Source organism: Nerophis lumbriciformis, linkage group LG20 (genome assembly GCF_033978685.3).
Source record: "Nerophis lumbriciformis linkage group LG20, RoL_Nlum_v2.1, whole genome shotgun sequence".
Lineage (NCBI taxonomy): Eukaryota > Metazoa > Chordata > Actinopteri > Syngnathiformes > Syngnathidae > Nerophis > Nerophis lumbriciformis.
The window spans coordinates 40,410,291-40,424,657 of NC_084567.2; the positions used below are offsets into that span (position 1 = coordinate 40,410,291).

The following is a 14,367-nucleotide window of genomic DNA, read 5'->3' on the forward strand; positions in this document are numbered from 1 at the left end:
CGGGAAAATCGGGGGGGTCGGCAAGTATGCGGCTGAGCCACATCAGAATGATCAAAGAGCCGCATGCGGCTCCGGAGCCGCGGGTTGCCGACCCCTGGTGTGTACCAACAGGTACCGAGTCACGTAAAATCAAACGGTACAATATTTCGATACCTTTGTTGCTCATGAATGATGTCAAGCTGATTGCCTCTAGGTCAGGCCTGGCCAATTATTTTGCCTCGGGGGGCCAAATTTAGAGAAAAAAATGTGTCTGGGGACCGGTATATCTATTTTTAGGAACACTAATACAAAACCTCACAATAATGACTGATTGAATGCTAAAAACGGGATGGAATTCAACATTTTTTTACTGAATGAGACACCCAAAATGTACATGAAAATAAAGAAATTGGGATTCACAATATTAACCATGAACGATAAAACACTGAATATTAACAATACATGAATGCCATACCCCCTTTCCATCGACATATTTTACAATCAAGCGAAACGCACAAAAAATGCAACAAACACAGCGAAATATGACCGCGAAGGGTAAAAAAAAAAACCCAGCTACAATCTGACAATAATTAGCCCCAGCTGGGCAATCTACTCACCTGTCAGCTGGGCTTCCCTTATTATTATTGTAAGGGTGAAGATCGGAGAATGTTAATCCCGGGAGTTTTCTGCGGGAGGCACTGAAATTCGGAAGTCTCCCGGGAAAATCGGGGGGGTCGGCAAGTATGCGGCTGAGCCACATCAGAATGATCAAAGAGCCGGATGCGGCTCCGGAGCCGCGGGTTGCCGACCCCTGGTGTGTACCAACAGGTACCGAGTCACGTAAAATCAAACGGTACAATATTTCGATACCTTTGTTGCTCATGAATGATGTCAAGCTGAGTGCCTCTAGGTCAGGACTGGCCAATTATTTTGCCTCGGGGGGGCCAAATTTAGAGAAAAAAATGTGTCTGGGGACCGGTATATCTATTTTTAGGAACACTAATACAAAACCTCACAATAATGACTGATTGAATGCTAAAAACGGTATGGAATTTAACATTTTTTTACTGAATGAGACACCCAAAATGTACATGAAAATAAAGAATTTGGGATTCACAATATTAACCATGAACGATAAAACACTGAATATTAACAATATATGAATGCCACACCCCCTTTCCATCGACATATTTTACAATCAAGCCAAACGCACAAAAAATGCAACAAACACAGCGAAATATGAACGCGAAGGGTAAAAAAAAAACCCAGCTACAATCTGACAATAATTAGCCCCAGCTGGGCAATCTACTCACCTGTCAGCTGGGCTTCCCTTATTATTATTGTAAGGGTGAAGATCGGAGAATGTTAATCCCGGGAGTTTTCTGCGGGAGGCACTGAAATTCGGAAGTCTCCCGGGAAAATCGGGGGGGGGGTCGGCAAGTATGCGGCTGAGCCACATCGGAATGATCAAAGAGCCGCATGCGGCTCCGGAGCCGCGGGTTGCCGACCCCTGGTGTGTACCAACGGGTACCGAGTCACGTAAAATCAAACGGTACAATATTTCGATACCTTTGTTGCTCATGAATGATGTCAAGCTGATTGCCTCTAGGTCAGGCCTGGCCAATTATTTTGCCTAGGGGGGCCTAATTTAGAGAAAAAATAGGAACACTAATACAAAACCTCACAATAATGACTGATTGAATGCTAAAAACGGTATGGAATTTAAATTTTTTTTACTGAATGAGACACCCAAAATGTACATGAAAATAAAGAATTTGGGATTCACAATATTACCATGAACAATAAAACACTGAATATTAACAATATATGAATGTCATACCCCCTTTCCATCGACATATTTTACAATCAAGCGAAACGCACAAAAAATGCAACAAACACAGCGAAATATGACCGCGAAGGGTAAAAAAAAAAACCCAGCTACAATCTGACAATAATTAGCCCCAGCTGGGCAATCTACTCACCTGTCAGCTGGGCTTCCTTTATTATTATTGTAAGGGTGAAGATCGGAGAATGTTAATCCCGGGAGTTTTCTGCGGGAGGCACTGAAATTCGGAAGTCTCCCGGGAAAATCGGGGGGGTCGGCAAGTATGCGGCTGAGCCACATCAGAATGATCAAAGAGTCGCATGCGGCTCCGGAGCCGCGGGTTGCCGACCCCTGGTGTGTACCAACAGGTACCGAGTCACGTAAAATCAAACGGTACAATATTTCGATACCTTTGTTGCTCATGAATGATGCCAAGCTGATTGCCTCTAGGTCAGGCCTGGCCAATTATTTTGCCTCGGGGGGCCAAATTTAGAGAAAAAAATGTGTCTGTCTATTTTTAGGAACACTAATACAAAACCTCACAATAATGACTGATTGAATGCTAAAAACGGGATGGAATTTAACATTTTTTTACTGAATGAGACACCCAAAATGTACATGAAAATAAAGAATTTGGGATTCACAATATTAACCATGAACGATAAAACACTGAATATTAACAATATATGAATGCCACACCCCCTTTCCATCGACATATTTTACAATCAAGCCAAACGCACAAAAAATGCAACAAACACAGCGAAATATGAACGCGAAGGGTAAAAAAAAAAAACAGCTACAATCTGACAATAATTAGCCCCAGCTGGGCAATCTACTCACCTGTCAGCTGGGCTTCGAAGCCGGGCCATACACACTCCTTTCCCGCAACAGGCGCGCCAACCACGCCCCCCTCCACAGTTGGTAAAAAAAAAAAAACACTTTGTAGGACTCAACAAAAGCCTATTCGACTTAATGGCAAGAACTACTTCCCGGCGACAGCAACATACTGAGGACAAACTGAAATAAATGCAAACTTGTAAATGGGTCTCAGAAGAATAGTTATCACTATCAGCTCATTGTTACATTTCAAATAAAATAAATTATATTCATTATTATCCTTCCATTTTCTACCGCTTGTCCCTTTTTGGGGTGGCGGGGGGTGCTGGAGCCTATCTCAGCTGCATTATTATAAAAGTTTATATTCATTACCTCATAAACACACAAACTGGTACTGCTTGAATATTGGTATTGATTCCCAGGTACCGGTAATTGATACTTTATCGATTCAAATACAAAAGTTACAGTACCTATTCCTATCTATTACTATTTTACTAATACAATATAGTAGGTACGAATATAACGAATAAACATAATGTTTTTTTTAGGGCTGTCACATGGGATAAATCACAATCAATCACAATTATTCAGACACGCATTTTGATTAATTGTGATTAATTGCTGCAAATTGCTTGTTGCATTATTGGAAATAACTTTAAAAAAAGACCCCAAATTTTGACAAAAATTACATTTCATTGTCAGAATGTCATACGGGGGGGAAAAAAGAATGTTCTCTGTAATGCACGTAAAAAAAAAATTTTTTTAAAGGGTTTTATCTACTTCTCCTTTGCTTGCCACAGAGTGCTGATGTCATCTAAATACCCAGAGGGCCTCACGGGACGCGTGGAGTTCAACGACGACGGCGACAGGAAGTACGCCCACTACAGTATTCTCAACTACCAGAAGAGTCGACTCATTCAAGTTGGCGTTTATAACGGGACACAGGTGAGAAAAGCTCTTTGCTAGCAATGCACGGTTACACAATGCGTTGTCTGCAACACAAATATAAACATGAGTGTTGTGGTGTTTCAATCATACTTGCCAACCTTGAGACCTCCGATTTCGGGAGGTGTGGGGAGGGGGGTGGGCGTCGTCGGGGTGGGGCGGGGGCGTGGTTAAGAGGGGAGGAGTATATTTACAGCTAGAATTCACCAAGTCAAGTATTTCATATATATATATACATATATATATATCTAAGAAATACTTGACTTTCAGTGAATTCTAGTTATATATATATATATATATATATATATATATATATATACATATATATATATATATATATATATATATATATTTATTTTTTTTATTTTTATTTTTTATTATTATTATTTTTTTTAATTATATATATATATATATATATATATATATATATATATGTATATATAAATAAAAGAAATACTTGAATTTCAGTGTTCATTTATTTACACATATACACACACATAACACTCATCTACTCATTGTTGAGTTAAGGGTTGAATTGTCCATCCTTGTTCTATTCTCTGTCACTATTTTTCTAACCATGCTGAACACCCTCTCTGATGATGCATTGCTGTGTGGCACGCACAAAAGTGCTTTCATCAAATGCATTAGAGACTGGAATCTTCCATCTCTCCCTAGCATGGCCCAAAACGGGTCAATCTTTGCTTCCTGAGGAAGATCTTCAGTGCCAAGCACGTGGTAGTCCACTACTTCTTCCTGGAGGCTATCCAGGTCCAATCGCAGCTGCGGCTTGGAACTTACAAGCTGTTATGAGAGTAGCGTATGTGTGTGTGTGGCCCTTTAATAGGTGAGCATGTGAGGTGAGTGACGTCAGTGAGTGTGTGGGCGAGAGAAGAGAGGGAGCGGTAGAGTGAGTGCGGGCGGGGACTAGTTTGTTTTGTGTTGGATTGGCTGTGTGCAAGCAATCAATAAAGCAAGATTTGCAACTAATCGCCGGACTCAGGCAGGAAAGGTGCAACAAAGCGTATTTCTTCATCTTACTCGTCGTCGGCGTCGCCATGGCTGTATCTTCCTCGTTCTTCTGCATCGTCTCCTTGTTGTGTGTGCAGTTGTGCACTGCACTCTCTAAAAGCCGTATATGTTATTGATGTTATAGATGGCAGTATTGTCCTGTTTAAGAGTGTCACAACATTGCTGTTTACGGCAGACGAACTGCTTTACGGTAGACAAAAAACGTGACTGCTGTTGTTGTGTGTTGTTGCCGCGCTGGGAGGACGTTAATGAAACTGCCTAACAATAAACCCACATAAGAAACCAAGAACTCGTCCTCGATCATTCTACAGTTATAACGTGATTGGGCAGGGACACTGTTTATATCGTAGGAAAGCGGACTCAGGCCCGCCTGAATTTCGGGAGATTTTCGGGAGAAAATTTGTCCTGGGAGGTTTTCGGGAGAGGCGCTGAATTTCGGGAGTCTCCCTGAAAATCCGGGAGGGTTGGCAAGTATGGTTTCAATGAACTGGAATCCAGTGTGCTGTGGAGCCCGATTGTAGTGAATCACACCTGAGACATCATAAATTAATCCAATCTTTAACGGACACGTGAAAGTAAACAATGTGACAAACAACATTTTACAGCAAAGATTTGATTAATTTATGATGTCTCAGGTGTGATTCACTACAATCGGGCCACACAGCACACTAGATTCCAGTTTATTGAAATACCACAACACTGGATATTGTTCAGATAAGTTAAGTTTAATGGGGAACATTATCACCAGACCTATGTAAGCGTCAATATATACCTTGATGTTGCAGAAAAAAGACCATATATTTTTTTAACCGATTTCCGAACTCTAAATGGGTGAATTTTGGCGAATTAAACGCCTTTCTAATATTCGCTCTCGGAGCGATGACGTCACATTGTGACGTCACATCTGGAAGCAATCCGCCATTTTCTCAAACATCGTGTTATGATCCGCTGCCCGGATCATATTTCTGTTTGGGTTTTCTGTTAGTCTTGGACTCATTTTGTTCCTGTCTGTGTACCTTTGAGTTGGTTACCATAGTTACATATTAATTCCACCTGCCGCTTGTGTTTCTGACACGCACCTGTTGTAATCACAGACGCTATTTAAGCCCACCTTTGTTCATCACTCGTTCTGCTTTCTTAGTTTTTGCATCACGCGACTGCCACGTAAGTTCGTTCTTGTTTCCTAGACTCAGCTAAGTTCCATAGTTTGTGCTAAGTGTTAGCCTTAGCTTCCAGTGCGTTCGGCACCTCTTCCTGTCGGTTTGTTTTCTGTTTTGTACCAGTTGTGTTATTTTTATTATTAAATCAAGTTATTACCTGCAAGTCCTGTCCGGATTCGTCCCTTGCATCTTGGGAGAACAAACCCCCGCATCACACCGAGTCAAATCAGCTGTTATTTTCCGTTTTTTTTCGACTGTTTTCCGTACCTTGGAGACATCAAGCCTCGTCGGTGTGTTGTCGGAGGGTGTAACAACACGAACAGGGACGGATTCAAGTTGCACCAGTGGCCCAAAGATGCGAAAGTGGCAAGAAATTGGATGTTTGTTCCGCACACTTTACCGACGAAAGCTATGCTACGACAGAGATGGCAAGAATGTGTGGATATCCTGCGACACTCAAAGCAGATGCATTTCCAACCATAAAGTCAAAGAAATCTGCCGCCAGACCCCCATTGAATCTGCCGGAGTGTGTGAGCAATTCAGGGACAAAGGACCTCGGTAGCACGGCAAGCAATGGCGGCAGTTTGTTCCCGCAGACGAGCGAGCTAAACCCTCTGGATGTCTTGGCTCACACCGTCCCTTATGCCACCAAAGATGATCAAGAGAAGAATATCGACCCTAGCTTCCCTGGCCTGCTGACATCAACTCCAAAACTGGACAGATCAGCTTTCAGGAAAAGAGCGCGGATGAGGGTATGTCTACAGAATATATTAATTGATGAAAATTGGGCTGTCTGCACTCTCAAAGTGCATGTTGTTGCCAAATGTATTTAATATGCTGTAAACCTTGTTCATAGTTGTTAGTTTCCTTTCATGCCAAACAAACACATACCAATCGTTGGTTAGAAGGCGATCGCCGAATTCGTCCTCGCTTTCTCCCGTGTCGCTGGCTGTCGTGTCGTTTTCGTCGGTTTCGCTTGCATACGGTTCAAATCGATATGGCTCAATAGCTTCAGTTTCTTCTTCAATTTCGTTTTCGCTACCTGCCTCCACACTACAACCATCCGTTTCAATACATGCGTAATCTGTTGAATCGCTTAAGCCGCTGAAATCCGAGTCTGAATCCGAGCTAATGTCGCTATAGTTTGCTGTTCTATCCGCCATGTTTGTTTGTGTTGGCATCACTATGTGACGTCACAGGAAAATGGACGGGTGTATATAACGATGGTTAAAATCAGGCACTTTGAAGCTTTTTTTAGGGATATTGCGTGATGGGTAAAATTTTGAAAAAAACTTCGAAAAATATAATAAGCCACTGGGAACTGATTTTTAATGGTTTTAACCATTCTGAAATTGTGATAATGTTCCCCTTTAAGAACTTGCACTCAAAGCAACACTGGAGGTGACTATGACACACAATGGTCTTAAACAACCATTGTGTGTGTGTGGACAAGGATAAGGTTAGATGGGATTCACCCTGGATAACCTTAGGATAGGACAGGATAGGATAGGTCTTTATTGTCATTGCACAAGTACAACAAAACTTTGTTTTCAGCACAAACCCGTTCAAGATTAGACAAACAAACAGTGTACAGGGTTACAAAACAGGAACGCTAATGGGTCGCCACAAGGTGCCCCGTAAAAGATGGGAAAAAGGTCAACGCTGGGGAAGGATGAGCAAAAAAATACAATCTAGAGTGGGAAAAAACCTCCATAGCAAAGCACATATACATATTACAACGTACATCACGAGATATCTAGCAACAGAGGGGAGGGAGTGGGGGGGCCATGGTGGCAGGCTGCAGCTCTGAGGCGCTGCCCATCCTTCCATCACCCCTATGGGATTTGCGTCAAGGGCGTTGGATTGGGGGTGGGGCTTAGCCGGCTTAGTGTAGAACGGGGCCTGAGCATGCACATTGTGTGTGTGTGGACAAGGATAAGGTTAGGTGGGATTTACCCTGGATAACCTTAGGGTATGATAGGGTAGGTCTTTGTTTTCAGCACAAACCCGTTCAAGACTAGACAAACAAACAGTGTACAGGGTTACAGAACAGGAACGCAAATGGGTCGCCACAAGGCGCCCCGTAAAAGATGGGAGAAAGGTAAACGCTGGGGAAGGATGAGTAAAAAATACAATCTAGACTGGCTTAGGAGCCCTCCATAGCAAAGCACATATACATATTACAACGTACATCTCGAGATATCTAGCAACAGGTGTAAAAGAAAGTGCATCTCTACCCTCCTTCAAAACCGCACTAAAAGAACACCTCCAGGCAACTACAACCCTAGACTAACACCTCCCCGGATTGTAAATAATCAAATGTAAATAATCAAATGTATATACTTGTTCTTATGCTTTCTGAGCTCACTATGTTCACTGCTCGCTGTACATATCCTACCAAGTCAGACCTACACTGTTTCAATGTCCATTTCTCTGATGATATAATTGTTGATGACTGAAGTGCTGGTATCTCCTAACCCCCTCCACATCCCACCCCCCGGATTGTAAATAATGTAAATAATTCAATGTATATACTCTGATGATTAACTCGTGTGGTGACTGTATTATGCCGGGAGTATATATCTATACCATGAATTGACCCCGACTTAAACAAGTTGAAAAACTTATTGGGGTGTTACCATTTAATGGTCAATTGTACGGAATATGTACTGTACTGTGCAATCTACTAATAAATAATCTCAATCAATCAATGAAAGACAGAGGGGAGGGAGTGGGGGGGCCATGGTGGCAGGCCGCAGCTCTCAGGCGCTGCCCATCCTTCCATCACTCCTATGGGATTTGCGTCGAGGGCGTTGGATTGGGGGGTGGGGCTTAGCCTGGGCCTGGGCATGTGCGGTTTTTGCTTGGTGGTTGAGGAAGAATTTTGCCATCAATCCCACATGGGTGCTCGGCATTGTCCGCATACTTGCCAACCTTGAGACCTCCGAATTCGGGAGATGGGGGGGGGTTCGGTGTATATATTTTCAAGTATTTCTTATATATATATATATGTATATTAATAGTCTGTTCATGAATGATTATATCCGTTCGGCCACCGTGTTCTATGGAGAAGTCTGATCTACAAAATGTGCAGGCAGCATACCCCTTCCCCTTCCAGCTGTCCTGGATGAACTGAAATCATTTTTTTCCAATCATTTTGGAAATTGCAAGTGTACTTCTTCTTCTTATTCGTCATCGCCATGTCTCTTCTTCGTTCTTCTGCTTAGTCTCTGTTATGTTTTCGGACATTACTACTTGCCGTAGTTTTGAAGCAATGCATGATGGTAATCCGGATGTTGTGTGGCAGTGTATTAACGGGCCGGCTGGAATAAACACACGCTGAGAAATAGCTCCGTGCCTGCCTACTTTATGGGTTATCGACAGAGGTGGGTAGTAACGCGCTACATTTACTCCGTTACATCTACTTGAGTAACTTTTGGGATAAATTGTACTTCTAAGAGTAGTTTTAATGCAACATACTTTTACTTAAGTATATTTATAGAGAAGGAACGCTACTTTTACTCCGCTACTTTTACTCCGCTACTTTTACTCCGCTACTTTTACTCCGCTACTTTTACTCCGCTACTTTTATCTACATTCAGCTCGCTACTCCCTACTAATTTTTATCGATCTGTTAATGCACGCTTTGTTTGTTTTGGTCTGTCAGACAGACCTTCAAAGTGCCTGCCTTACTGGTGACGTTTCACTTCGTTCCACCAATCAGATGCAGTCACTGGTGACGTTGGACCAATCAAACAGAGCCAGGTGGTCACATGACCTGACTTAAACAAGTTGAAAAACTTATTGGGGTGTTACCATTTAGTGGTCAATTGTACGGAATATGTACTGTACTGTGCAATCTACTAATAAAAGTTCCAATCAATCAATCAAAAGTGTGAAGGAAAAAAGATACTTTTTTATTTCAACCGTACATCCCGTCAAAAGCCTAAAGACTGACCGCACATGAGGACGTTCCTGTCTTCACAATAAAAGTGCCGCTCCATCGCGCCTGCGCTTTCAAAATAAGAGTCTCCGAAAGCCAGCGCAAACAAGCTCGCAAGCTACGGAGTTTGACGCCAATATATTTCTTATAAAGTGTATAAAAACGAATATGGAAGCTGGACAAATAAGATGCCAAAAACCCACCACTTTCATGTGGTAATAGACAGAAAGAAGGAACTTTTCTTCTCCTCCATTTGAAAACGTGGACGTTATCATCACTACTGTCTGATTACAATCAATGCAAGTCATCAGAATCAGGTAATACACCAACTTATATTCTAGACTTCATGAAAGAAAGGAATCTATATGTTAAACATGCATGTATATTCATTAAAACACCTTTAACATGTAAACAAAAACAGCAAAATAAATACATATAAATGATATACTGTATATATCAATGTATATAGGCCCTGCGATGAGGTGGCGACTTGTCCAGGGTGTACCCCGCCTTCCGCCCGATTGTAGCTGAGATAGGCTCCAGCGCCCCCCGCGACCCCAAAGGGAATAAGCGGTAGAAAATGGATGGATGGATGGATCAATGTATATATATATATATATATATATATATGATATAAGTGTGTATGTTAAATAAATGGGTTGTACTTGTATAGCGCTTTTCTACCTTCAAGGTACTCAAAGCGCTTTGACACTACTTCCACATTTACCCATTCACACACACATTCACACACTGATGGAGGGAGCTGCCATGCAAGGCGCTAACCAGCACCCATCAGGAGCAAGGGTGAAGTGTCTTGCTCAGGACACAACGGACATGACGAGGTTGGTACTAGGTGGGGATTGAACCAGGGACCCTCGGGTCGCGCACGGCCATTCTTCCACTGCGCCACGCCGTCCCCACGCCGTTACTCATCAGTTACTCAGTACTTGAGTAGTTTTTTCACAACATACTTTTTACTTTTACTCAAGTAAATATTTGGGTGACTACTCCTTACTTTTACTTGAGTAATAAATCTCTAAAGTAACAGTACTCTTACTTGAGTACAATTTCTGGCTACTCTACCCACCTCTGGTTATCGATAAACCTATGGATAACGGAGACATATATAATAGTCTCCTTTTCAGGTGAGAGAGGACGCTAAAGGCAGTGCTTTTAAGGCACGCCCCCAATATTGTTGTCCGGGTGGAAATCGGGAGAAATTCGGGAGAATGGTTGCCCCGGGAGATTTTCGGGAGGGGCACTGAAATTCGGGAGTCTCCAGGGAAAATCGGGAGGGTTGGCAAGTATGATTGTCCGTGGGTGCTCGGGCCCCGACGCACCCACGGGATCGGCGCCTATGATCCCTACACATTGGCTTAGGACACAGAAGTCAAAGGTCAGCCTCCCGTGAAATTGTTAAGTATTGTACGTACGTGTGTGTGTGTGTGTAGGTGGTAATGAACAATCAGCGAAAGATTATCTGGCCGGGCGGGGAGACAGAAAAACCACAAGGCTTCCAGATGTCCACTCGACTGAAGGTAAGGTGGCTCCACATTGACACGGTAACCTGATCTGATTGATGAAATGAACTTATGTTCATGTTAACATGTGGTCTTCAAACGCAAGTTCATCCTCCCCATGTCCATAAGCGCTTGCTTCCAACATGAAATGTCCTTCCAAACCAACTCCTGTGTCTGTATCCTATCTGCTTCTCGGGCTCTTCCATCCTCCATCGCTGTTCCTCGCGAGAACGGGGAAGAGCCCGATCCATGTGATCAACAGCTTTTTTTTGTTGTTGTAGATAGTGACAATACACCAGGAGCCATTTGTGTACGTGAAGCCCACTATGCCGGATGGGACGTGCAAGGAGGAAATAACACTAAACGGAGTCTTAATTAAAAAGGTTATCTGCACGGGGCCCAATGAGACCATCCCAGGTAACACATCAGGGACGTTTCTATCATCATCCATGTGCTTTTAATGCACAGACACCCACTGGAGATGCATACATATATATGCAGTAGGTATCTATATATGTATGCATGGAGCTGAGTGTGCCATGCAGATGTGTGTCATGTGCTTGGAGTGTGTGTGTGTGTGTGTGTGTGTGTGTCTGACGCATCTGTGCAGTCTACATGCGCCGGTTCAGGACATCAAATCATTCAGCCGGCCGATTCCCTCCACGCTGATTGTGACTCGCAACCGTTTCTCCTTCGGTTACAGGACGCCCAATCGTGCCTCAGTGTTGTTACGGATTCTGCATTGATCTCCTGATCAAGCTGGCAATGACTATGAACTTTACCTACGAGGTTCACCTGGTGGCTGATGGGAAATTCGGAACCCAGGAGCGGGTGAGTGTCATCTTAGCGCACTACTGGTAGTTTTTGGTGGAAACACAGGGGACAATGTTCCGCGCCTCTATTGTCGAGGCGGCTGATTGGAGCTGTGGCCGCAAGGTAGTTGGTGCTTGTCGTGGCGGTAATCCTAGAACCCGTTGGTGGACACCGGTGGTAAGGGATGCCGTTAAGCTGAAGAAGGAGTCCTATCGGGTTCTTTTGGCTCATAGGACTCCTGAGGCAGCGGACAGGTACCGACAGGCCAAGCGGTGTGCGGCTTCAGCGGTCGCAGAGGCAAAAACTCGGACATGGGAGGAGTTCGGGGAAGCCATGGAAAACGACTTCCGGACGGCTTCGAAGCAATTCTGGACCACCATCCGCCGCCTCAGGAAGGGAAAGCAGTGCACTATCAACACCGTGTATGGCGAGGATGGTGTTCTGCTGACCTCGACTGCGGATGTTGTGGATCGGTGGAGGGAATACTTCGAAGACCTCCTCAATCCCACCAACACGTCTTCCTATGAGGAAGCAGTGCCTGGGGAGTCTGTGGTGGGCTCTCCTATTTCTGGGGCTGAGGTTGCTGAGGTAGTTAAAAAGCTCCTCGGTGGCAAGGCCCCAGGGGTAGATGAGATCCGCCTGGAGTTCCTTAAGGCTCTGGATGCTGTGGGGCTGTCTTGGTTGACAAGACTCTGCAGCATCGCGTGGACATCGGGGGCGGTACCTCTGGATTGGCAGACCGGGGTGGTGGTTCCTCTCTTTAAGAAGGGGAACCGGAGGGTGTGCTCTAACTATCGTGGGATCACACTCCTCAGCCTTCCCGGTAAGGTCTATTCAGGTGTACTGGAGAAGAGGCTACGCCGGATAGTCGAACCTCGGATTCAGGAGGAACAATGTGGTTTTCGTCCTGGTCGTGGAACTGTGGACCAGCTCTATACTCTCGGCAGGGTCCTTGAGGGTGCATGGGAGTTTGCTCAACCAGTCTACATGTGTTTTGTGGACTTGGAGAAGGCATTCGACCGTGTCCCTCGGGAAGTCCTGTGGGGAGTGCTCAGAGAGTATGGGGTATCGGACTGTCTGATTGTGGCAGTCCTCTCCCTGTATGCTCAGTGCCAGAGCTTGGTCCGCATTGCCGGCAGTAAGTCGGACACGTTTCCAGTGAGGGTTGGACTCCGCCAAGGCTGCCCTTTGTCACCGATTCTGTTCATAACTTTTATGGACAGAATTTCTAGGCGCAGTCAAGGCGTTGAGGGGATCTGGTTTGGTGGCTGCAGAATTAGGTCTCTGCTTTTTGCAGATGATGTGGTCCTGATGGCTTCATCTGGCCAGGATCTTCAGCTTTCGCTGGATCGGTTCGCAGCCGAGTGTGAAGCGACTGGGGTGAGAATCAGCACCTCCAAGTCCGAGTCCATGGTTCTCGCCCGGAAAAGGGTGGAATGCCATCTTCGGGTTGGGGAGGAGACCCTGCCCCAAGTGGAGGAGTTCAAGTACCTCGGAGTCTTGTTCACAAGTGAGGGAAGAGTGGATCGTGAGATCGACAGGCGGATCGGTGCGGCGTCTTCAGTAATGCGGACGCTGTATCGATCCGTTGTGGTGAAGAAGGAGCTGAGCCGGAAGGCAAAGCTCTCAATTTACCGGTCGATCTATGTTCCCATCCTCACCTATGGTCATGAGCTTTGGGTTATGACCGAAAGGACAAGATCACGGGTACAAGCGGCCGAAATGAGTTTCCTCCGCCGGGTGGCAGGGCTCTCCCTTAGAGATTGGTTGAGAAGCTCTGTCATCCGGGGGTAGCTCAAAGTAAAGCCGCTGCTTCTCCACATTGAGAGGAGCCAGATGAGGTGGTTCGGGCATCTGGTCAGGATGCCACCTGATCGCCTCCCTCGGGAGGTGTTTAGGGCACGTCCGACCGGTAGGAGGCCACGGGGAAGACCCAGGACACGTTGGGAAGACTATGTCTCCCGGCTGGCCTGGGAACGCCTCGGGATCCCCCGGGAGGAGCTGGACGAAGTGGCTGGGGAGAGGGAAGTCTGGGCTTCCCTGCTTAGGCCGACCTCGGATAAGCGAAAGAAGATGGATGGATGGATGGATGCCCATTCATCAATCTTACTTGGAGGGGAGGGAGCAGGTGGTAGAGGTGAACGGCATCGTGTCCCCCCTCTCTCAGTGAGCTGTGGAGTCCCCCAAGGCAGTGTATTAGGGCCTTTACTGTTCCTAATATACATAAACGACTTGTCATCGGCATGCGACTGTGAATTGTTCTTGTTTGCGGATGACTCGGCCTTGCTGGTATCAGACAAGGACAAGTCACAGGTG

The 14,367-nt window shown here is 45.0% G+C and overlaps 1 protein-coding gene across 7 annotated transcripts in view; it reads left to right on the forward strand.

The window, feature by feature from the left end:
- The window catches only part of grin1a (glutamate receptor, ionotropic, N-methyl D-aspartate 1a), a 179,563-nt gene that overhangs the window by 93,253 nt on the left and 71,943 nt on the right, over positions 1 to 14,367 (forward strand). For 4 of the 7 annotated variants that reach the window (XM_061980881.2, XM_061980882.2, XM_061980883.2 and 1 more), the window contains 4 exons: positions 3,442 to 3,586; positions 11,170 to 11,256; positions 11,520 to 11,655; positions 11,942 to 12,069. In XM_061980881.2, coding sequence (XP_061836865.2) covers positions 3,442 to 3,586; positions 11,170 to 11,256; positions 11,520 to 11,655; positions 11,942 to 12,069 — 496 coding nt within the window. Of the gene's footprint in view, positions 1 to 3,441; positions 3,587 to 11,169; positions 11,257 to 11,519; positions 11,665 to 11,938; positions 12,070 to 14,367 lie in introns of all 7 variants that reach the window. The other 3 variants (XM_061980878.2, XM_061980877.2, XM_061980880.2) reach the window with 1 other exon arrangement.